Raw genomic sequence first — 23,547 nt, 5'->3', positions numbered from 1 at the left:
AATTGATGGATTATTTTAGGTATTGTTTGACTTAGAAAGGCTAGTAAAAGAAATTAAAAGGTATTGAAACTTTCAAAATTCTATTATCAATAAAGAAAGGAAGTCAAGTTGACATTTTTTTCCCCTAACCACCAACTCATTTTATAAAGAAAAAAAAAAGGACCAAGTTTCAAGGTCAAACATTTACAAGATGCTATATGATATTCTCAAAATCCACTGAATTTGGGCTGATTTTATGAGTTATTTAAACAAACAAAAAAATATTCCATTGCAAAAAATTAGAACTCTTGTTAAATATAAAAAAACCATCAACTAATCTAATTGAAGGCCAATTTCCTATAATCTCAATTCGAAAATCACTAATGTCATATAATGTGAATCATGTTCTAACATCTAACAAAAATAATAATTTGAATTTCAATGAAGAAAAGGATACTAGATGTATATCTTTCATTTATATAATTTGTTATTTCTACGAATTCTTACTACTATGATTAGTTTCTTTATTTGACTTATCGAAACTTTTTTTAACACACCACCAATGTTTTCCTAAACTATGATCTATTTTTCTTGAAGCAAATATCATTGAAATCTATCTAAAAACATCTGACATTTTCATCTCTCTAACCATGACTTGAGTGACATTTCCATTTTTTGCCCTTGATTCTTAGTTTTGATTTCTGAATACACAAGTATGATTCAAATTCAACAAAATTTCTTAGATCTTTCGAATCTATTAGTGGAGTCTGATTGTTTCTAGACTGTTCATTTGTTGAATGACGAGGCAGTAGATATTTATGAAGTCTCTTTCTTTATAGATGCGATGAAAGATTGGGGTTGTGATTTGGGAGTTGTCTCGTTTTCTAATGTTCATCATAATCAAAATGCCCTTACGTAGAAGGCTCTGGAGGAGCGAAAGTCTTTCATTCTTCATACTCCTTATCTTAAATGGTTTATCCTATTGGTGACTATATTCGTAATTGTACACAAAATTTGAAAAACAAAAATAAAAAATGGTTTGTAAATGAGTTGTGAATGTAATATGAGGAATAAAAACTCAAAGTGGTTGGATGGTTAGAGAAGAGATATAAAAACCCTAATCCCCACTCAAAAGCTAATTAATCGCAATTCAACAACCAAATCCAAAAGGTTTGACTTATTTGGTGGCTAAGTTTGTTGTTGCCGACATTAATTGGATCTGTGGGCCGACAGCCCACTTCCCTTTGTCGAAATTGGATCACCTTCAAGATTATATTTTGTACCATTGCTCTTTCAAAAAGTACCTTTTGGGAGTCTTTGTGAGTGTATGATCTAGACACATGAACAAACTTTTTCATACATCTACATCCTTTTTTTCTTCTTTACTTCAACAAACAATTTCCCCTGCCCCCACCTCGTCCCCGGCGTGCAAGAGCATAGCATTCTTATCGTATTATTTACAATGACTCTCGATAACAGATATTTCTGCTCCTGATTTGATGTAGAACATAGTGAAATGCGATATTTGGTGGGAATTGCAGTATAAATCTTGCAAATCTATTGAGTCTTTAAATACAAGTTGTATTAGGAGCATTCTAACTTAAGGCAAACGTGTTTGGGCATCACGCACCACAACTCAACAGAACTTGCTCTACCCTAACCTTCTACCAAATTTGGAATTACTCATTTCACACTCCTCTCCTAACTTAGGAATCCAAAACAATATCTTTTTTTAAAAAAAAAAAATCAGTTGAGATTGCTGTTTACGTGAGGTTTTTTTTTAGAGAAACATGATTCATGAATATTTTTTAAGTTGAAATCTTGAAAGAATATTTATATCTTTCAAAGGGCTTCAATTTTTAAGTGTCATTCGATCTTCAAGAATTTAAGAAGTTTTAATGGTTGGATGAATTCGCTCAAAAGTTTTCATTGGAGCCTTAAATTTATGGATCCCTTAGATGAAGAAGAATTCTTCTATTTATAGAGTTTTCATGAGTCAATGTGTGATTGAGCTTGGATGGCCCTTGAACCCAATTAATTAGCTTTTGGGTTTGGTTGGTTTTTTGACCAAAAAAAAAAACCTATTTTTGGGCTCAATTAGACTTTATAACTCAATTGAATTAAAAAAATTTATTCAATCCAAAACCATGACGAAGGCTCGTGGCATTATTAAAATCCTCCAATTTTTATCTTCAATTTCAATTTGAGGTACTTGTCGGCTTTTGATTAGTTTCAAGTTTGATCATTTATAATTTTGCCATTAATTTGAGAAATAACGTGTTAGTTCAAAATTTATCATTTAACAACTATTTGATTATAGAATAAATATATACATGAGAGGCATAAATGAACATAAATCTCTTCACTCTCCACCAAAATCTTGCTAGATATTTTTACAAACATATTATTAATTCTCATTTTTCATTACCTAGTTTTCTTTAGCTATATATCACAATTTTCCTAATCTAAGTGAAAGGTGAAAAATGTGAGAAATTTGTTGGATGATTAATGAATTAATGGAAATGATAGAGTAAATTTTTTATTTTTTATTTTTTAATTCTGGAGTACAACAATTAATGGAATGAATTGGCATTTTTTTTAGTGTAGGTTGGCAATTTAATTTAAAAAAGGGTTGAAAATTAACTAATATTGTGTTTAATTGGGTCAGGGCATAAAATAAAAGTAATCTCATTCAAAAATTTTCGTGGGTTCCAAAAATACTCTGTTTTTCAAAAGGGGCCTTTTGTCTACAACAAAAACTTAAAAGGGACCCACTAACTTTTTTTTTCTTGCATATAAGGACATTGCATTATATTCAAAATGAAATCCTTAATTTAAACAATTAAAAGTCGTTTTCAGAATTTAGGTCAAACTTCATTTTCCAAAAAAACAAAAAAGGAAAAAAGAAAAGGAAAAAACAATTTTGAAGTTTGGCCCATCAATTATAAATTCTTACAATCCATTGTATCCTTTGGTTTTCAAAACATAAAATACGAATCGACTAAGATACCGAACCCACCCTATTTCTTACCTCGTTTTTCAATTTCACCCATAACTTTTTAATATTTATAATTTTATCCTTCATGTATTATTTTTTATGATAATCATAATGTGATAGTTCAAAAAAAAAAAAAAAAAACAAAACATTATAACTTTTAAGTTAATAAAACATATTTTAGTGAGATATTAAAACTCTAATTTCAAATTATATATTCAGCCTAGTTATTTTTCTTAGAACTAAAAAAAAAGGACGCTGGAATAGAATTGATGTTATCCCATGCAAATCCATACATAGATAACAACATCAAAAGCACAACCCAACTAGTTAAAGACCAAGAGCACATTGCCGATCAAAGGAGTGAGCCAATCAAGCCAGGAGCGCATTGCAGACAGAGCAAACTCACCCTAGGTGGACCGATCAATCCAATCCAACCTAACGTCAGTCCAACTTCCACCTTTTCATTTAGCCTAATTATTATCCTCCATTTTTCATTGTAAATGTAGACGCAGAATTACAATTAAATGAAACAGGGAAAATCGAAGAGTGAAAAAGAAAAGGGAATGTAATGGAGGTAGTTAAATAGTGTTCAGTCAAACATCTGAGTTTCTAACACTTTGCTTTCTATGCAGAAAGTGATACTCTCTCCCCATGTCTATTTATGACTGAGGATTAAAACAAAGCCACTAAATAACAGTCCATTACAGACTTGACTATAACTAAACTAATCCTAAAAGTTAAGCATTACAAGGTAAATTCAAAGTCATGATCAGACGGTTATTCTTTAAACCCTGCCAATTGTCCTGGTTATGTGCAAAAATGTGTGGTATATAGATCAATTGGCAGAATGGTTTCCAGGTTTTAAGTAGACACGAGATGAGGACCTGAGCGGGGAAGAACACATGAATATGTGACGTACTTGACACTATCGAGCAACACTACCACGAATATTCTCGAAAGAGACTTCGGCGTAATCACGCTGTCAACTTCACTGTCACCAGCTTCTCTGGGATCAATGAGCACAGAAACTACCATGGACGAAGCTGTTTTATTGTTACCTGGAAGGCTGTCTTTGTGTGAGGTTCTAACAGGTTCTTCTGTGATGTTGAAGTTTGATCCGCTTAAGGGAACTGGAAGACCACCCAGGATTCTCCTGTTCTTTCCCTTATTAACCTGACTACCATTCTTACGATGTGTTCTAGAAGATGTATTGGCAATGGAAGATGCTGGAATTATTGCTCCTGGAGCTGTTGACGAAACGTCAAACTGGAACACTTCGGTGCACAAGCCAGAACTCAACATCGGTCCTACAGATGGAGAAGGAAAACCATAAGAATCTATAAGATGAACTCAAACCCGCACCTGATTAGATCATTAATAATGACATATTGAAGTTTGATACCCATCTAATATACATCACATAATCATTTGATCAAATCCTAATCCAAGTAAACAAGTCCACCAAAATCAATTTACCACCTACTACTGTGAACAATCAGGAAAACATAAAGGGTCTAATTTCAACAAGATTCTGTAAAGAAAGAAACTGGGTGACCGGGTTGAGAATCGTTTTAAGAAAATAAATAAGTGTGAAAGTCATGACAACAGCCTCCTGACCCCAATGGACATACATCTATCAATCTATAACATACACAATCAGATATAAGCAAGACAATCATGATAACATGGAATCCCAAAAGTTCATTAGTTTCAATTTATGTCCCCGCTTCTTTATCGTAGACATGGAAAGCAAGTTTTCCCAGCAAGTGTTCCAACAAGTATCAGGTAGATGTTGGTACAATGGTATTTCATGGGCAAAAAGTATTATATTCGTGCAAACAGTCTATCACACACCTGTGGAAAAGCTATTCTTATGCATGTATCAATATCTGATTAAGGGGGTGTTTGTCTCACTAATATGAATTGAGTTGAGTTGGTATAATATACCAACTCATTGTTTAGCCCATCAACTTTAAGTGTTGGTGGAGTTGAGTTGTTATATTTTACCAACTCACCTCAACTCGCCCTAACTCTCCATCCTTTCAATGTTTTCAATGGCTCACCCATCGACCATTGTCACATTCTGGGAACTAACTCCGAACTTCGAGAACCACACCCGAGAAACTCCGACGACCAATTCCAGGCCCCCATAACCATTTCCGATAATAGCTACGACGACCAACTCCGAGCTCCGACAACCTTCACGCGACCAACTCTGACAATCAATTTCAGGCTCCAACGACCAAAGCTATTCTTATGCATGCATCAATATCTGATTAAGGGGGTATTTGTCTCACCAACATGAATTGAGTTGAGTTGGTATAATATACCAATTCATTGTTTGGCCCACCAACTTTAAATGTTGGTGGAGTTGAGTAGGTATATTTTACCAATTCACCCCACTCTCCCTTTTTCCAATGTTTTCAATGGCTCACCCATTGACCATTGTCACCTTTTGGGAACTAACTCCAAGCTCCAACAACCACCTCCGATGAAAACTCCGATGACCAACTCCAAGCTTCGACAACCATTTCCAATAACAACTCCGACGACCAACTCCGAGCTCCCATAACCTTCGCACTACCAACTCTAACAACCAATTTCGGGCTCCGGCAATCACCTTTAGTGACCCAACTTCGACGACCAATTTCAAGCTTCAAAAACAAACTCCGACAACCATCTTTGTAGGCTCTGACAACCACTTCCAACTACAAACTACGACGGAAATCACCTTCACTAACCACCTTTGAGCGAGCAACTTGGACAAGCAACTCAGGGCTTCAACAACCATCTCCGATGACAAATTCCGACAACCAACTCTAATAACAACTTCATGCGACTAACTTTGGGCTCCGACAACCACCTCTGACTACAAACTCTGGCAAAAATCATCTTTGATGAACAATTTCGACGACCACCTTCANCGACAACCACCTCTGACTACAAACTCTGGCAAAAATCATCTTTGATGAACAATTTCGACAACCACCTTCGCCTGACCAACTCCGAGCTCCGAAAACCACCTCCGATGACAAACTTTGACGACCAACTCTAATACTACCTTCATGCAACCAACAACCACCTCCAACTACAAACTCCAACGAAAATCATTTTCAATAATCAACTTCGACAACCACTTTCGATTATTATAAGACTAATGATTGTTAAAGTATGTTTGTAGAGTTATTGATTATATAAATAATAGTATTTTATCTACATTAATTACAATATTTATACGTAAAAATTTGTGAAATAATCTTTTTATTTAATTAAATTCACATATCAAATGAGCGTTAAAAATATTTAGACGAAAAGTATGTAACACATAACAAAATAATCATAAAAAAAATTCTTGGAACATTTTCAAGCAAGAATTAGTGAAAAATGGAGATCTTTGATGTGATGATCCTCCAAATTTAGAGGAATTTAAAGTGAAATTGTTGAAGAAATGTGGTGACATTCCATTGGTTGCTAAGATGATGGGACAGATATAATTAAAAGAAAATTCAAAACTATAGAGCAATAACAGGAAGAAGAAGAAAAAGAAAAAGAAAAAGATGATAATGAAATTCATGGAGAAAAATTAAGAATCAAAAGTTTTGATTCCTCTGATTTCTCATTTTATTTAACCATATTTTTGTAAGAAACATAATAGGTTAATTATTGTTCATTGACTAAAAAAGAAAGAAAGAAAAGTTTTGAAACTTAAAAGAAAAAAATTGCAATTCATATTTTATTCAAACAAGATAGGTAAAATTATCGAATAAAAAAGTTTCGAAACAAAAATAGTAATCATAAAAGCAAATTATTTAGAGTTCAAAAAACTGCATCAAATACTCCCAGACATATGAACTCAATTCTACACCCCAAACACAGACATTTAAACTCAGACCAAATAACTCTGCACCCCAAATATAGACATATGAACTTCACAGATATATGAACTCCACATACATATGAACTTCAAACATCCTATCTCAACTCAGCACTCCAACAACCTTTAAAAATCATCCTAATCCACCTGTGAAACTATGTTATATGGTCTAACTGATCAAGACACCTTTTGAAGGGTATTATATTATGCCACAATCAGATTAATTAAAGAATCCCTTGAATATTCAAATCCAAGACTCTTATAACAATTTTTTTCTTGTATCAGTGCAAAAGCTAACAAGGGAAACAAGAAGTCAATGAGTCAATCTTTCTGCCTACTTTTCAAATTATATGGGCACCAAAGAAAGGATACAGTGTTCGCATATATTCCAGCGTCAAATGTCTTGTTTCAACAGCCATTTGATAGTTGATACCATTAGATTTAAACCCCAATACAAATAAAACTTTCAAATATCATCATTCCATGTGTAAAAATTGTATATAGATAATAATAATCATAATTAAAAAGTTGGTGAGCTAAGTATTACCTGCAAGGCCTTCACGGAACCACTGTTGGAGTTTACCATCAGCCGCAGTTGTCTTAGTATGGTCCTCTTGACCAGAAGTAAGTGCCCTGATGTTTCGGACAGTGAGGGCTGGACTAAGATCTCTAGGAATTGCAAGACCAGTTTCCCTACCCTTGTTGGTATCAGAAGCCCTGCGAGAGGCCATAGCTTTCTCGCTAGCAAGGAAAGAATGAATTATCAAGTTCCCATCGATTTTCACTAATTTGTCATTCCTTGGAACGTATAAAGACGCAACGAGAGGTTCACTAGCATTTCCAAGCTTAATAGACTCATCTAAATCATTTAAACGTTGCGATCCCTTTCCTCGTTGATCAAATTTCAAGTCCCGCCCTTTCCTATAGATTCTCTCACATTGTAAGCTATTCAAAGTACCAGATTTCCCGCAAGGGGTTTCTACACTCACACCATCAGATAAATTTGAATACCCATCAACACTCAAAATCCTCCTCCGATTATGATTGTATACCTTATCACCAACAAATGACAACTTACTAGGACCTCCTCCAACATTTTCAAAATTGACATTCGCTAAAGGAATTAGAACACCAAAAAGCATAAAAGAGAGCATTAGACCCAGAAGACTAACACTGGCAACCTTCTTAGTTGTTCCCTCAGCCTTCTTACTCTCATTCTTTTTCCCCTTTGCTACAGGTGCAGGTTGCTGGGGCTTTAATCTAGGAATTGGAACCAGAGGGACTTGAGACCCTTGTGGCTTAACAACATAAGGAGCGCATGGCATCCATGTATAAGGCATTGGAGGCATTGAAGGATGAGGATACATCCCAGGAGGAGGAGGAGGCTGACACATACTACTACTACTCAGCTGCTGTCTTAGACCTGCATTCTCAGCCATCATATACGATATCTTACCATTTAATTCAGCTATGGTTGAATGCATGTTTCTAACCTTATCCTCCAACTCCTCCACATAATGTTTTTTCCTCTGCCTGGAAAGCTGCGCGCTCTCTCGATTCCTCATCAACCTCGCTTTCCTCTTCTCATCATCTACATTGACAGAACAGGGACCCAATTGGGGATCGGTTGTTTCTGCAGGTACAGATGACCTTCTATACTTGGCAGATCTCGAATCCGCGTTCCCTTCATCCTGTTCTTTCTTCCTCTTCGTCATGCAATTTTTCCCCACTTCCTCTGATTTAATCTTCTGGTCGGAAATAACATCATAACATTCCGCATTAGAAGATGGGCAATTCATTCCTTCAGATATGCCCGAACCCGAGCCCTGAGAAGATGCTGGGCCGCCGGAGAATTCATGATCACTACCATCGGGGGAAGGACAATTCACTATCCTCGAACGCTTAGAGTCCCATCCACTAGAATCAGTAGAAACACACTCGCTATCTGCTGTTCCTAATTTCGAAGATTGATAGTTTGGGAACTTACAATCATCGGGAGATTGCTCGCAAGAAACCGCAGAGCTCCTCGATCCTGGAGAGGCTGCAGGGCTGGAAACGCGAACACTAGCATCATCCTGGAGTGGGACATCAGGAGGCGAGTGCGGGGAATTGGTAGTCTGATCCAAATTATCGGAGATGAGGAAATCGTCAGCCTCAGAGGGGAGGTAAAGGTTGTCGAGATCATCAAAGGTGAGCTCGAAGTCATCATTTTCGTCGAAACCCAAATCCAAGGCAGTGGAATAAAGAAAAGGGTCGGCGGGGCCGTCGTGATTGGGATCGGAGAAAAACAGAGAGTCGAGAGGGGGAATTGGGAGGGGATCAAATTCGGAAGCGTAAGTAGTGGAATTAGGGTTTTGATCGGAGGGGGAAACGACCTCAAATGGGTCGGCCATGGTTAGGGTTTTGGATTGGAATTCCTGGTTGAATTTGGATTTTGGATTGAAGAAGAAGAAGAAGAAGAAATTGAAGAAAGGGAATGGGGTTTTAATTGGTCTTTGTGGCGTAACGAAACTGCCCAACGTTTTCTCAGTCAAGCGCGTGTCAATCTCCTCTCTCTCTCTCATCTATTAAACACATTCATTCCTTTAATAATCATTTTGATGTTTTTTTTGTATGACGACTATGGAAATGGAAGATCTTTATTTAAAAAAATATATATTGATTATCGTCAAACTATGTTTACTTTGATAATCATTTTATTGTTAGTTGTTATTTTCTACAATTATATTTATTTCTTCACTTCTTTTTTACTAAGGTAATTAGTTCGACAGATATTAAATTTATAATTAAGTATATAGGTAAAAAAAAATATTAGTGAAAGTAGTGAATAAAAGAAAGAAGGATTTTTCATATAGATGACCTTCATTTAAAGGTCGAAATGAAATTTGTCATACTTTCTAAATTTCGAAATTTGTACCATTTAGATTACATCATATCCACGTAAAATTACTGAAATGGAATATCGTGCATGCAAATTAGGCCTTGTGCTTTCACTCCTTTCTCACTCTCAGTCTCTTCTCTTTCTCTCTTGTCCTTTTCTCACAAAAATTCACAAAATCTAGCGCCTCAAACTCGTACCCCTTCATCCCTCTCCAACACCACTTCCCATTAAAGAAGAAGAATAATAAAAACCTACATATTTGATGCTCCGACCACCTTGTTCCTTTTTAGTGTGCCTGCGACCTCTCCAATGAACACATGGTCGAGACCCTTCTACATCACCAATTAGAAAAAATTGGAAAAAGAATAACACAATAGTTTATCATCATGACCTCGTTTAGTAACCATTTTGTTTTAGGTTTTTAGTTTTTTAAGTCTATTTTTTACAATGATTTGCATCTTTCTTCGATATAAGAGTCGAATTCTTAGCCAAATTCCAAACACAAAAACAAGTTTTTAAAAACTATTTCTTTTAGTTTTCAAAATTTAACTTAGTTTTTGAGAATATTGGTAAAATGTAAATAGAAATTTAAAGGTGGAAATGATGTTTATAAACTTAATTTTCAAAAACTAAAAACAAAATACCAAATGGTTACCAAAGGGGCATATGTTATTCAATTTTGAGGTTGCTAGTGAGTCGGAATTTATGTCAAAATGAGTGTAGCTCAACCGTAATTAACATGATCTTCTTCTCTAGTGGTTGAAGGTTCGACATCTCATCTCTATAGATGTGGTATAAAAAAATAGGTAGGAATTTGTTTGATAAAAATGTAAATATTGAAAATGAAACACTAAACTTGAAAGATGATAAAGTTGATGTTTCAAAATATGGTTAAATTTCATATAGGAAATTCAACATTGATCCGAAATAATTTTATAAAATATACTATTGAAGGTCACATTCTTTTTCTAAGTACAAATATTTCCTAAACGGCAACAAAAATAAAATAAGGAAAAATCTAAAATAAAAGAAAAATAATAATAAGAAGGGAAAATGTTTCATAAAAGGAAAATTTGCTTGCATTTTTGCGGATTTACCCTTTACAAAAAAGAGTGTTTTTTTTTTTTTTATCTATTTAAAGTTATTTGTTTTCTATTTTTCCAAGAAAACTATTATGCTAAATATATTATCTATAGAGATGTCCATTTTTTTATTGGAGACTTTTTTTTTTTAATTTTTTTATTTTATTTAGTTGTAAAGTGGAGGAGGGAGTGAGGGAAAATTCTTCATAGGTCAAATGGACGGATGCCGACCCCACCCCTTTAGCCTCTTTTTTAATCTATTATACTAATTTAATGTTATGTTATTATTATTGTTATTGTTGTTATGAATCATTTTGGGACCAATAATTATGAGTTTAGAAGAATGGATTATCGAATGGTAGAACCAAAAGTGATCATCATGTGAGGATTAGGGAAGAGTGAGAAACGGGCTCAAGGGAGGAAAGGACTAGGGGAAAGGAAATGAGTTGGCCCAACTCACCCTTGGTGGCCAATTCCGAGGCAAGCTATCCTCCATCCATGAAGGTCCACCTTTTGTGGGTCACGATCCTAGCCTATGTGGGTGACTTGAATTGACATTTCCTAATCCCTCTAATATTCAGAACACTAAATCCATCCCACCATAAATAAGGGGTCATAGCCATCATACAAGGTAAGTTTTTCTTCCTATTTCTAGCTTACTTTGACCCTTTGCTAAATAGTGACTTAAGCACTGGAAGTTTGTGGCAGACACCATATCGATGTTTTATTCGTTTACCTTGCAGGTCGCCTTCATTCCCCAAGTTTATAAATTCCCGTTGAAGGCACAGGTTAAGTGAGTTTCTATGTCTAGATTTTGTCAACAACAATTATTATATAAATATTATGTTTAAATTTCAACTACTTAATAAAAATATTCCATAGTAGTGATTTAAATTAATTGATTTTTTTTTTAAAAATAATCAAACGGGAAAACAATTTTCATGGAAGCTATATCCCCGCTAATTCTCCTTGGAGAATCCCCATCCCGATCTCCGTAGAAATTTTTGCTAGGATGAAGAATAAAATGGGAAGTGGAGATGAAGACGGGTCAGTCATCCTTGTCCTCGACTCGCCCCGTGAACATTTCTAATTATCTATCGCTACTTTAAAGGAAAAAAAATTTATCGAGTAATTTAAAATATTGGAGAAAATATCTTTCTACTATCTAGATTTCAAGTCTAATTTTCATTTAGTTTTTAGGTTTCAGATTGTTATACTTTTACTTTTTAAGTTATGAATGTTGTTTCCATTTAACCCCTAAGTTTTAAATGATACATTTTCATCATTGAAATTTTTTAATTCGATTTTTATTTGGTTCCTATGTTTTAATATTTTATACTTTACCTTGGAATTTGAAGTTCTCACATTTGGTCTTTGACGTTAATTTTAATTGATTCATTTATAATAATTATGGTGTAATTTTTTTTTACTTAATTTTAATAGAGATAGATAATTAGTTGAAACTAATTTGAATAGAATTTATTTAATTCTTTTAAGTTAACTAATAGTAACTAATATCAAGAACGGTAAATAAGTATTTAGAAAAAAAATTAAATTAAATTCAAAATTTAAAGGTAAGAGTGTAATATTTTAAAATTTATAAACTACCTAAAAATTAGGTTCAAAATGGAGATATCCAAAAATATTCTAAAATATATATTTATAATTGATAAAAAAAAGATTTCGCTATTTTAAAAGAGATCTTTTTAAATATAAAAAATATTTAAAAATATTTACACTTTGTAATAAAAAGTTTCAAACGTACAAAGTTACACAGCGTAAATATTTTGTAGACTTTTCTATTTATAAGAATTTTTCATTTTAAAATGTAACTAAATCTGCACACCTTTTTTTTTCCTAATTGATTTTTTTTAAGTATCATAATAGTTTAATACTTTTAGGATATTAAGAAATATTTACATTAAGCGAAATTTAGCAGAAATAAATAATAGTGTGAACGGGAAATTGCAGTGTAAAATCAAATAGGGAAATTAATAACTAAAAATAAATTTCCGTTCGTTTTAGTTTGTGTTCTTTTTAACAAATAAAGAATAATAAAAATTAAAGAGAAGAAAATTATAGTCAGCAGCGGCAACTGCCATCGATAGTAAAAGAAGAAAGGAAAAAAAAAAAAAAATACAAATACAATTTTTTTTTATAAAAAAAATCAATAATTTAAAATTTTGGGAACGAAATATTTTTTTAATAAAAATAATAGGGCATAAAAAAAAAAAAATTTGACGAACCAAAGTGAAAAAATGCAAACCTAATTTAAATCTCAATGACTAAAAGTATCATTTTTCACAAAAAGGCAACAAATGATATAATTAAGTTGATTTTCTTAGTTTAACAATTATGAAGGTTAGAAATCAAAATAAATTAGAAAGATTTGGATGATAATTGACATCTTATAAAATGTTATAAATTTTTGTCAACATGTCGACATTTCAATCAACATCTTAATTAAAATTTACATATATTTATAGGTTCAACATTAATGTGAGAGGTAAATCAAAATTTTCATTATATGAAATCGAGGAAGATCTACTTTAAGTTTATTTATCAATTTAAATATTAGGAAAAAAAATACTTTTTTGGTTCAAAATTTTTGGTCTAGTTTTCATTTTGTTCTTAAATTTTAAAATGTTACCTATTTAAAATTTCGAGTTTGATTTTAATTTAGTCCATATGTTTTAAAATATTATAATTTTACTTTGAGATTTGAATTTTGTTTTAATTGATCCTTATGTTTCAAGATTTATCCTTATAATGTTAGTTTTTCATTAAATATCTACTTTCCGTGTTGAATGTTAATATATATTAATTAATTTAAAATAATTAAAAAATTAAAAGAATTGTAATTTACTCAATTTTACTATTTCCGTCACCATTAAAAATATTTTTAAAATTTTACTTCATAATTATTTTAAATTAATTAATAGATATAATGACGAAAAGTGAGTATTTAATAGAAAAAAAATAAAGAGTAATAGTATGAATCTTGGATCTAAATTGAAACAAATTCAACACTTAAGATAAGATTGTAACATTTTGAAATATATGAATAAAATTCGAACTTAAATCTTAACGAGGTGATATTTTAAATATTAAAAATCAAATAAACCAAAAAAGATTTAGGATAAAAAAATGAATTTTCCATGAAATATTATTATAAATTATATATTTACATCAACGTTTTCGATGGAATTTTGGATCCCAAGAAGAATATGAAATAAAGGTAGGTAAGCGCGTGGAAGATAAAAGAAGAGTGGGCGCGTGGGAGAGTTGATAATAATTAATTAAAAAGAAAGAAAGGGGGAAATTAGTGGCGGAGGAATGGTAGAGTCTAGAGATTTCTTGAGTGGGGCACGTGTTGAACAAGGATTTTGATTTGCTTTTGCTTTTGAGTCTCTTTGCCGTTACGTTTGTCTTTTCTCACTTCACATGGTTTTGTCTCAAGCCCCTTCGATCCCTCTTAAACCCTAATATTCCCTTTTTCTTATTTAATTTAATTACTCATTGTCTCGTCTCGACTTTACCTATGTGTATCTTAAAAAATTATTTTTTTAAAAAAATTTGATTAAAATTATATTATTTTACTTAAAAAAAAAAGATGAAAAGCATGGTAAGATATTGAAAGAAAATAAACTTAATTTTTTACAAAATCAAATGGTTACCAAATGACGTTTGAGTATTCTTTTTTAATGATACTTGCATATTCTGATGATCCATTTCATTTTGAATGTGGTATGAATTCATTTCATTCGTGTACTGCTAATGTACTTAGGTGTTAGATGGCCACAAACTTCTACCTTGATTCATCCTCGAATTACATTATAGTACGAGAAGTTTCGCTCCCATCTATAATGCTCAAACTACGCTTGACAACTTCAACATTCTTGTGCTTCCTACGATCTGGTCACGTCATCTCACTTTTCTTATTTATTATAATTGTATAATATTCATGTTATGGTAAAACTAAACCAGCTACATATACATTATCTCGAACTTCATATTTTTTTCCTTCAAAGAATATGATGGAAAAGAACTTAAATCCCTCTATTGTTGAAGGCTTGAAATACCTATTGATATTTAAAATTTGTAAATTAGAGGATTCAACATCAATATAAACATCTATTGATCTCAATATAAATATGTACACTAATAATATGATATATATAGGTTTGAAATTAAAAACAATTTAATTATTGATTTAAATAATTTTTTATAACATTTTTATTTACATAAATACTTGTTGATATCGATATGTCCATCATTATATCCATAAATGGAAATCTCAATATCGATATTGACATAGGTAGTTTATGTTAGGATTTGTGTCCTAAAACTTTATAGTAATTCAAGGGTATAACAACTGGAAAAGAGTGTTCCAATAGTACTATTAGGAAATGGAAATGACCACCCTAGTAGTAAACGAATACTATGACTCAATGGAAAATGAAAGAGTAACCAGAGGAATGTGACAAATACAGTGAACTATGATGATCAAATTGTTCATACATACCAGTATTATTTAAAATGAACAAAGTTAATATCAGAGTAGCACAGCGAAAGCGCAGTAAAAAGGAATAGAAGAAGGTTGTAAAGTTTACAACCAAAGGATGTTGTCAAAGCCTAAGTTATAAGTAGGTTCGAGCAAATTTCGAGGATGAAATTTCTTTTAGGGGGGAAGAATTTGTAAAGCTCGAACCCTAATTATTTTAAGTAAGAGAAAGTAATGAGATGTCTCTTAATGAGTTGAATGAAGCCATGAAGAAATAAGCTCATGTAAGCTAAGTGTAAACCCCGAGTTCCTAAACAAGTATGTTTCGCCAAAGGAATGATATACTAAATATTATATAAGTGAAAATCTATGCAGATTATAGAGGTTGAGGAGAAAAGAAAAGAAAAACGTATTAAATAAAGAAACTCACTTATTGGCTTGGGCTGAGTCATTAGATATGAGTTGACGTGGCGAATTATCCTTGAATTTAGGAGGTAGCAGGAAGATTAAAAGGGAAAAGGAACTTCGAAAGTTTGGTTTTGACAATCTACAAGAACAAATTTAGTGAAATCAGTGCCATTTGAAAGATGAAAGAATCTAATTTTCAAAGTTGTCTTGCCGGAGAAAGATGGCAGAAGAAGAAGAATGGAAAGTGATGAAATTATAGGAGGGACAAAATCTTGGGTTAATCAGAGCCTGAGGTGAAGATTTGGATCTCTAGGCCAAACTATAAGGAATTTGTGGCTAAAATTTTAAGATAAGAAAGCTAACTCAATTCTAAATATGTTTGTAGAAGGAAGTTTCTTCAAAAGAGGTTTAGATTTTGAGTTATGAATTTTTAAAGTTGTAACAGAGGATCTGGGCATAAGCAGACAGCTGCTTAGAAAGATTAAGCAGGTAGCTCAAGAGCAAGAGGGAGCGAGAGCGAGCGAGAGAAAGAGAGAGCAAGAGGAAGTGAGAGCGAGAGGTGGATCTCGCTAGGGACGGAAATCTTGCTGGTTTGCATTGAATCTCGCTGGATTTGCACTAAATCTCGCTGGTTTGCACTAAATCTCGCTGGAAAGTGCCAAATCTCGCTGGGAATGGTAAATTTCGCTCATAAGGGTGATCTCGCTCATGATGATTTTCTCGCTAGAAATACTTTTTTTATTGATAAAAGTTGTATTAGTAAATGAATTAATTAAGGTATTTTACTAGGAATTCTCAGTGGTTTAATCGGAAAATATTCCTTTCAGGCCAAGAAGAGCTAAGAGAAGCATGTAACTCGTTAAGAGGCCAACAAGCTGTGAGTGACTATGTGATGAATTAATGTTTTTATTGATTTAGAAATTATGATTTCTTTAAAGTTATTCTCATGCTAAGTGTATAGATGAAATGCCAAGCAACGTAACTGTGGAACTATTTCTCATGCTATGTAAAGCATGTTTTCCATGGAATTGATATGATTTAAATATGTTATCTTTTTCAAATGCTTTCAGCATGTTTAAGTAACTTTATTTTTATGATAAACTAGTATGATGGATGAATTAGTATGATGATCTGAGCACTAATCTTTAGTGTTCAACTGAATGCTGTGACTAGTTACGTACGGATACTGAAGAACAATGAGAAGGTATCCTTTCAATTAAATGTTTATGACTAGTTTTACTTAAAACAAGGTACCAAAGGACATTTGAGAAGGTACTTGGCCAATTTGATACTGAAAGACTTTTGAGAAGGTATCCGGCCAAATTGATACCGAAGGACATATGAGAAGGTATCTAACTGGTACCGAAGGACACTTGAGAAGGTACCTGGCCAATTTGATACCGAAGGACTTTTGAAAAGGTATCCGGCCAAATTGATACCGAAGGACATATGAGTAGGTATCTTAGCAGCTCGATACTGAAGGACGTTTGAGAAGGTATCTGAGTAGAAGTACCTGAGGATACTGAAGGACAATGAGAAGGTATCCTAGTCAGGTACATAAGGTACGACGGTACTCAGTTATAACCACGTGCACATAGGTAATACGACGACGAGGGATTGAGCAAAAGAGTTCTCCCCGACTAAGGTTGACGTTGAGGGTTAGAACTATTAGTTCACTCTCAACTAAGGATAAAGGCAGTCATATATTCTTCTAGGCTAGAAGGATAGTTTGAAATTTCTAATGCTTGTGAATGTTTATCAACGTTTGATGTTTACTAATGTATAAGTTTTCCAAGTATGTTTTTCATGTCTAATGCATGTTAGTGGTTTTACAAGCTAGTAACTTATTTCACAAAATATGAAGCATGCGTTAGGGTTAAAGCTAAGGTTGAATGAAGCTTGACGTACTATGTTTTAAATACCTAAAGTTGCCAAAGTACATGCATTGGTATTTCTAAACATAATGAGTAGGGATAATGGTAGGGAAAGTATTTGAATAGATTTACCTAAGGTGTTGACGGTACGTAACAAACTCCGTGTGTATGTAGGCAAGTCTGAATGAGAGGCCGAGGTATAGGTCTTTTGGCTGGTAATAGACGGTGGGAGCTAGAGCGGTGTATGCTCGTTCTCAACCAGGATGTAATGATGATTATTGATGCATAAAAGTTGTTATCAACGTTTATGTCTTAAGGATGTTGCTTGAGATGCCATCGGTATACTTAAAGAGATCGATGTAGGTATCTCTTCTAGCCATAGTTTAATGTGAACAGGTTGAAGTAGAGGTCTCATCTGGCCATGGCTTGATGTTAGGAATTAGAGCAGTGAATGTTCATTCTCAACTAAGATACAGGTTTCAGATACATTGGTTTAAAAGGTTTTAAGTACACATTTGCTTGGTATATTTTAAGTTCTAGTATTATATTTTCAAGCTTTCAGTTTAAGCATGAGTTTTACATTTTATTAAGTCACTCACTGGGATTCTAGCTCACGCTTCGAATGTTTTCCTTTCCAGGTAGCGGTTAGCTCCCAAAAGACTTTTCTGCTGCTGCTCTGCCACTCAAAGAAACAGGTTGAGGGAAGCGTAATTGAAGACCTATATTAGCTAGTACACATGTGTCTATCTAGTGACTAGTATTCTTGATGGGGCTCACTAGGTGGTAATATCCATGTATAATAATGTTGCGGAACCTTGTAGTGTAAATGTATTAAGTTCTGAGTTAATATATGTGTATTCAGGGTTTGAGTATTAGTTAACAAGTAAAATAGGCAGTAAGTGCCAGCAAAAGGGTTGGTAACTGCTGCAGTCACTATTCCGTCCAGGTTAGGAGGGTAATCTGGTACAAGGTGTGACACAATGTCCTAAGACTCCTAAAAAAGTTGAGGATATGAGATGGATCCCTTATGCATCTACTGTGGACAATTTGATGTATGCGATGTTATGTACTAGATCTGACATCTGTAATGCAGTAGGGCTAGTTAGTAGATATCAATCTAATCCAGGATTAGATCACTGGACCACCGTTAAAAACATCCTCAAGTATCTATGGAGAATGAGGGACTACATGCTTGTGTATGGTTCTAAGGATTTGATCCTTACGGGATACACGAACTTTTATTTTCAGACTAATAAAGATTCTAGGAAATCCACATAAGGATCAGTGTTCACTCTTAACGGAGGAGCAGTAGAATGGTGAAGCAGCAAGCAAGGGTGCAACGCTGACTCCACCATAGAGACTGAGTATGTAGTGACCAAGGTGTATCGCTGACTCCACCATCATTGACTCATCCGAGAGATTGTGCATCGAGAGGACGTGATTGTCACGCAGATAGCTTCAGAGCATAACGTTATTAATCCGTTTATAAAGGCCCTAACGGCTAAGGTGTTTGAGGGTCATCTGCAGAGTATGGGTCTATAGGACAGGCAACGTCTAGACTAGGGCAAGTGGGAGATTTGTACTAGGCGCGTGTTATGCTCTAGTTTATTATTTGTGTACTTTGTATTTTGACTATATTTTACATCCCACTAGCTTTAAGTTAAGTGGAAGATTGTTGGGGTTGATGCCCTAAATCTCGTAAGGTTCTATAGTTTGTAAACATTATTGAACAAACTCATTGTGTTTTGAATAAAATATATGATATTTTATTCAAATTCATTGTCAATAAAATATATGATATTTTAGTTGCATTAACCACAAACCAATAAACTAACATCCAAGGTTATCTTTGTAACTTAAACATGTATGTAGAGACATACGGGTGGATCATGTTTAAGTGATAATCTAAATGGTCTGTAGTAGATGGATAAAGTTGGGTACCTTATCCTGGTGACACTACGAATATGGCCTACTTTGTAGGTATTACAATTGTTGTAAAGTGTTACAGATGATCTGATCCTGATCATTTGTGTATTGACATGTGAGCGGAGATATACTATACAAAGGAGTTTGTATAAGATCAGACCATGAAATGTTTAGTCTTGTTATATAACGTCATTCATAATAGAGACTTACATTTCACCAGGATGACTATAGGTAACATGTTCTAAATCTTGAGTGAGTTGTGAACTTCTGCTTATGAGGGCAACCATTTGATTTACATGGGTGAGAGTGGCCAGATCACTGACTTAACAAGCCTACCATTTTGGGGATTCATCTGATAGGGAGTTGGGAACACAGCTAGACAAGATGGAATTCACTCTTTCACTTAGGTAGGGGTAAATAGATAAATTTCTATCTTAAATGTTGATTTCGGGTCTTGAACAATGTGGCGCCACACCCTCTCCTAGCTCGAAAGGGGTTTAGTCATAGTTGAACTATGTTCTATTGTTCATTAAAAGGATCAGTGGTACTTAAGAAGTTAGATGTAACTACAGGGGCAAAATGATAATTTGGCCTAGCTGTACTTACGAGCAATTTGTGAAGGATTATCATACTGTTGATTGGTTATATCCAATAGACATAGAAATATATCTGTAGTACAAAGAATGCAGCTATCGGTCTTTAGTGGAGTGCCCGACATTAACAAATGGTGAATAATTTAATTAAAGAGTTTAATTAATTATTTTATACCATTGGAGCTTCAAGCTACAGGTTCATATGGTCCCCCTTGGTAGCTTAATAGGATTAATTGATAACCAGTTCTTGGATTAATTTGAATTGTTCAAATTAATAGAGGAATATATATATTAAGTTGTTTCAATTATATGTGCTAGAATTATTGTAATGTATTTGATACATTATAGTTTATGAGAGGAAATTAATATTTAAATAAGATTTAAATATAGTTTTGGATTCATTTCATAGTTGTTAAATTTTAATAAATATAATTTATTATCAAATGTCATATAAGAGAGAAAAGAAACTATAGTTTATATTGTATGTGATAAATATTAAAACTAAAGAATAGTATACATATCTATATATATATATATGTATATATATAAAATATGATAAGTTAGTTGTCATATTTATAATTATATTAATTATTATTTTAATAATAAGGGAGAGAGTTACAACTCCCTTCCCCTTCTTTTCTCTCAACCCAGTGCGGATGGTGGTTATTTTTGGCATGTAGAAAAAGAAAAGGTTTCTTTTTCTTGCTAAGAGAATCGAATTGACAGTGAGAAAACAACAGAAGAGTTCTGTGTGTATTTGAGTTTTTGAGAATATTCTCAATCCTTCCTCTTACCATTAAGTTTTTCCTCAAATCCAAAATAGCTAGAGCCCACCACTCATAAGTTCTCACCCTGAGAATACCGAGAAAACCTTGTCGTTGTGTTCGAACTTGTTCAAGGTTTTTTTTTTTGGGAGAAAGTCTTCAAGAGGTTCGTGTGCTGTTCGAGGGAATTCTTGAAGAACGATCTTCAAAGGTGAGGTTTCTAAAACCCTTTCATTAGCATACTATAATTTATAAATAAATGCATATCTTGTCTCTTGTTTATTGTAAAATTTATATTTAATGAAAAATGGATTTGGCTCAATCTTGCTTCTGCTCAAGGTTCTCTTCTCTAAGAGTTTCTTCACCTCCAAGGGCATTTTGGTCTTTTTGGCTTTCTCTTTCCTGATTGATGCAATTAACCTCTATTTTGGCCTGTTTTAACTCCATTTTGTCACTAACACCCTGTTCTACCTTTTAAGTGCTCAAAACCTATAAAATAGTCAAATAAATACATAAAATACAAAAAGAATAACGAATTAAGCGGAGCAAGATAGAATATTTTTTGTGCTATTAAACACCCCCAACTTAATTTTTCATCGTCCTCGAGCAAGGTGGAATAAATACATATTCATACAAATGATATGCTCATTCACATGATGTGTCGTTACTCAAGTCTAAACAATCTCCTAGAATTCAACTTTCACTCAACAATGAAATCAATCCATATTCAATCAACGAAGCACAATTTAAAATTAATTATAGACTTGATCATGCAAGAGTGAGTTCAAAGCCTTTCTAGTTAAGTTCTAGCAACCCAAAATGGTATTAATGGCTTTCAATTTGTTTTCTCCCTAAACTGGCTCATGCACTAACCATTAAGTGCCAAAAAAAAAATAAAAAATCAAAGCAGTAATTTTTCAACTAAGGTGCATGAAATTAAACTCTAGGGTACCCTAAACTTGCATTTCTTTTACCTAGGGGCATTAGCTTTCACACATCACTGCAAGGAACTATACTCACTATTTTCTCGTGAATGTCCTAAATAATCATAGTAAAAGTAGCCATTCTACCCTTAGTCATGACGGGATTGGAATTCCTCGCAGCGGAAGCAATTGGCAGTCGTGTTTTCTAAATTCGTTTTACAGAACATTCAAAATACAAAGTGATGGAAACTAAGGATAAACAACGACCTAAGCATGCTACTACGTGAAAATACAGAGAGAAGAAGGGAAAAGGATATCACATATCCTTGAAGTACCGTCTTCTTACTTCCTTTCCACAACATGTCTTCTTCTCCCGATCTCACGAACCCGACACCATGAATACAACAACAAGGAAGAGGAAACCACCACGAGACCTTCCTTGTTATTCTCAAGGATGAGAAACATTAGAGAGTTGTGGGCTTCTAATTCTTAACTTTGTGTAAAGGGAGAGCTTGAGAGCTTGAGAGAAAATACATAGAGATTCATTAGGGAGGAGATGAGATTCTAGCACCAATATTTTACGTATCTTGAGGTTAAGGGGGTTGAGGGATTTATCAAAGTAACCCACGTCTTTTAGGTGGATATAGGTCATCTATTCCCCAACATCCTCAGCATCTACAACTTCAATTGGCTCAATCACTGGCTCTGAATCAAGCGTCAAGGAGCTCTCAATGCAGTTAATAGCAGAGATGACACTAACATTACGCACATTGGACACAAGTTGGAAAGGAAGCTTCCCATACTGAGTGTCTAGCCTACTAACCGTGTTGACCAACTGGGAGATCTGGGTGGCCATACTCTGGATGTGAAAGGCAGTGGTCTGCTGGAACTACTCTTGGCTCTACTTGATGTGCATAGTGGACTTTGCCAAGCTCTTGACCATGTCCTCTAAGGGCATACTCAAACTGTTCCCACCATGGTTCCCTCGATTGCCTCAACGGTTGTAATTGTACATCCGTCCCCCTTGTTGATTCCCAACATAATTCACTTCAACTACTTGCTTTTGAGCTTGCAGAGCCTTTGCAGAACAGACCTGTTTCACAAAGATAAGGAGTTCATCAATTTCAACTTTAAGTTAACTTACCTTTTGTGAAGATGTAGAAGATTGAAAATATGATCTTGCATTCCAAACTGCTAGGCATTGGCTGCCATGATGAAGATGAGTGCTCTAGCCTTTAAAGTCATCTTATTGATAAGGGCTCATTTTACAACTGCATCAATGGTACTTCTATTATTAGAGACAAGCTCTTCATAGAAGTACTGTATTAGGAGCGTATAAGAGATTTGATGATGGGAAAAGTTACCATAAAGGCACTTAAAGTTCTCTCAATACTCATATAGGGTCTCGCCTCCAAATTGGGTGATGCCTTAATTCTCTTTCCTGATCCTTGCAGCTTTAGAGGTAGGAAAGAATTTCTTCAAAAATTTCTTCTTCCTCTTGGCCCAGGAGGTCACTGATCCAGTAGAAAGATAGTAAAGCCAATCATTAGCTTCGTCTTTGAGGGAGAAGAGAAAGGCCCTCAAATTTATCTGCTCCTCTATAACACCATGAGGTATCATACCATCACATACAATATGGAACTCCTTTAAGTGCTTGGGCGGGTCCCCTCATGTCAAACCATAGAAAATAAGTAGTAAGTGAATTAATCTAGTGCTGATTAACATTAGGTGCAACAAGGTC

General features: G+C 34.0%; 1 protein-coding gene across 1 annotated transcript; it reads right to left on the bottom strand.

Annotated features, from left to right (window-relative positions):
• Nucleotides 1–3,524: 3,524 nt before the first annotated feature.
• On the bottom strand, nt 3,525–9,403 carry LOC120090932 (bZIP transcription factor 17-like). Its single transcript, XM_039048629.1, has 2 exons — nt 7,399–9,403; nt 3,525–4,284 (listed from the first exon to the last, which is right to left on the bottom strand). Exons 1-2 carry the CDS (start codon nt 9,242–9,244, stop codon nt 3,839–3,841), a joined length of 2,292 nt encoding a protein of 763 aa, XP_038904557.1. The 5' UTR covers nt 9,245–9,403; the 3' UTR covers nt 3,525–3,838.
• Between the last annotated feature and the right edge of the window lie 14,144 nt (nt 9,404–23,547).

The sequence above is a fragment of the Benincasa hispida genome, chromosome 11, assembly GCF_009727055.1.
Source record: "Benincasa hispida cultivar B227 chromosome 11, ASM972705v1, whole genome shotgun sequence".
NCBI classification, from domain to species: Eukaryota; Viridiplantae; Streptophyta; class Magnoliopsida; order Cucurbitales; family Cucurbitaceae; genus Benincasa; species Benincasa hispida.
Note: the sequence above shows the minus strand (reverse complement) of the source record. Positions and strands in the feature narration are given on the sequence as shown.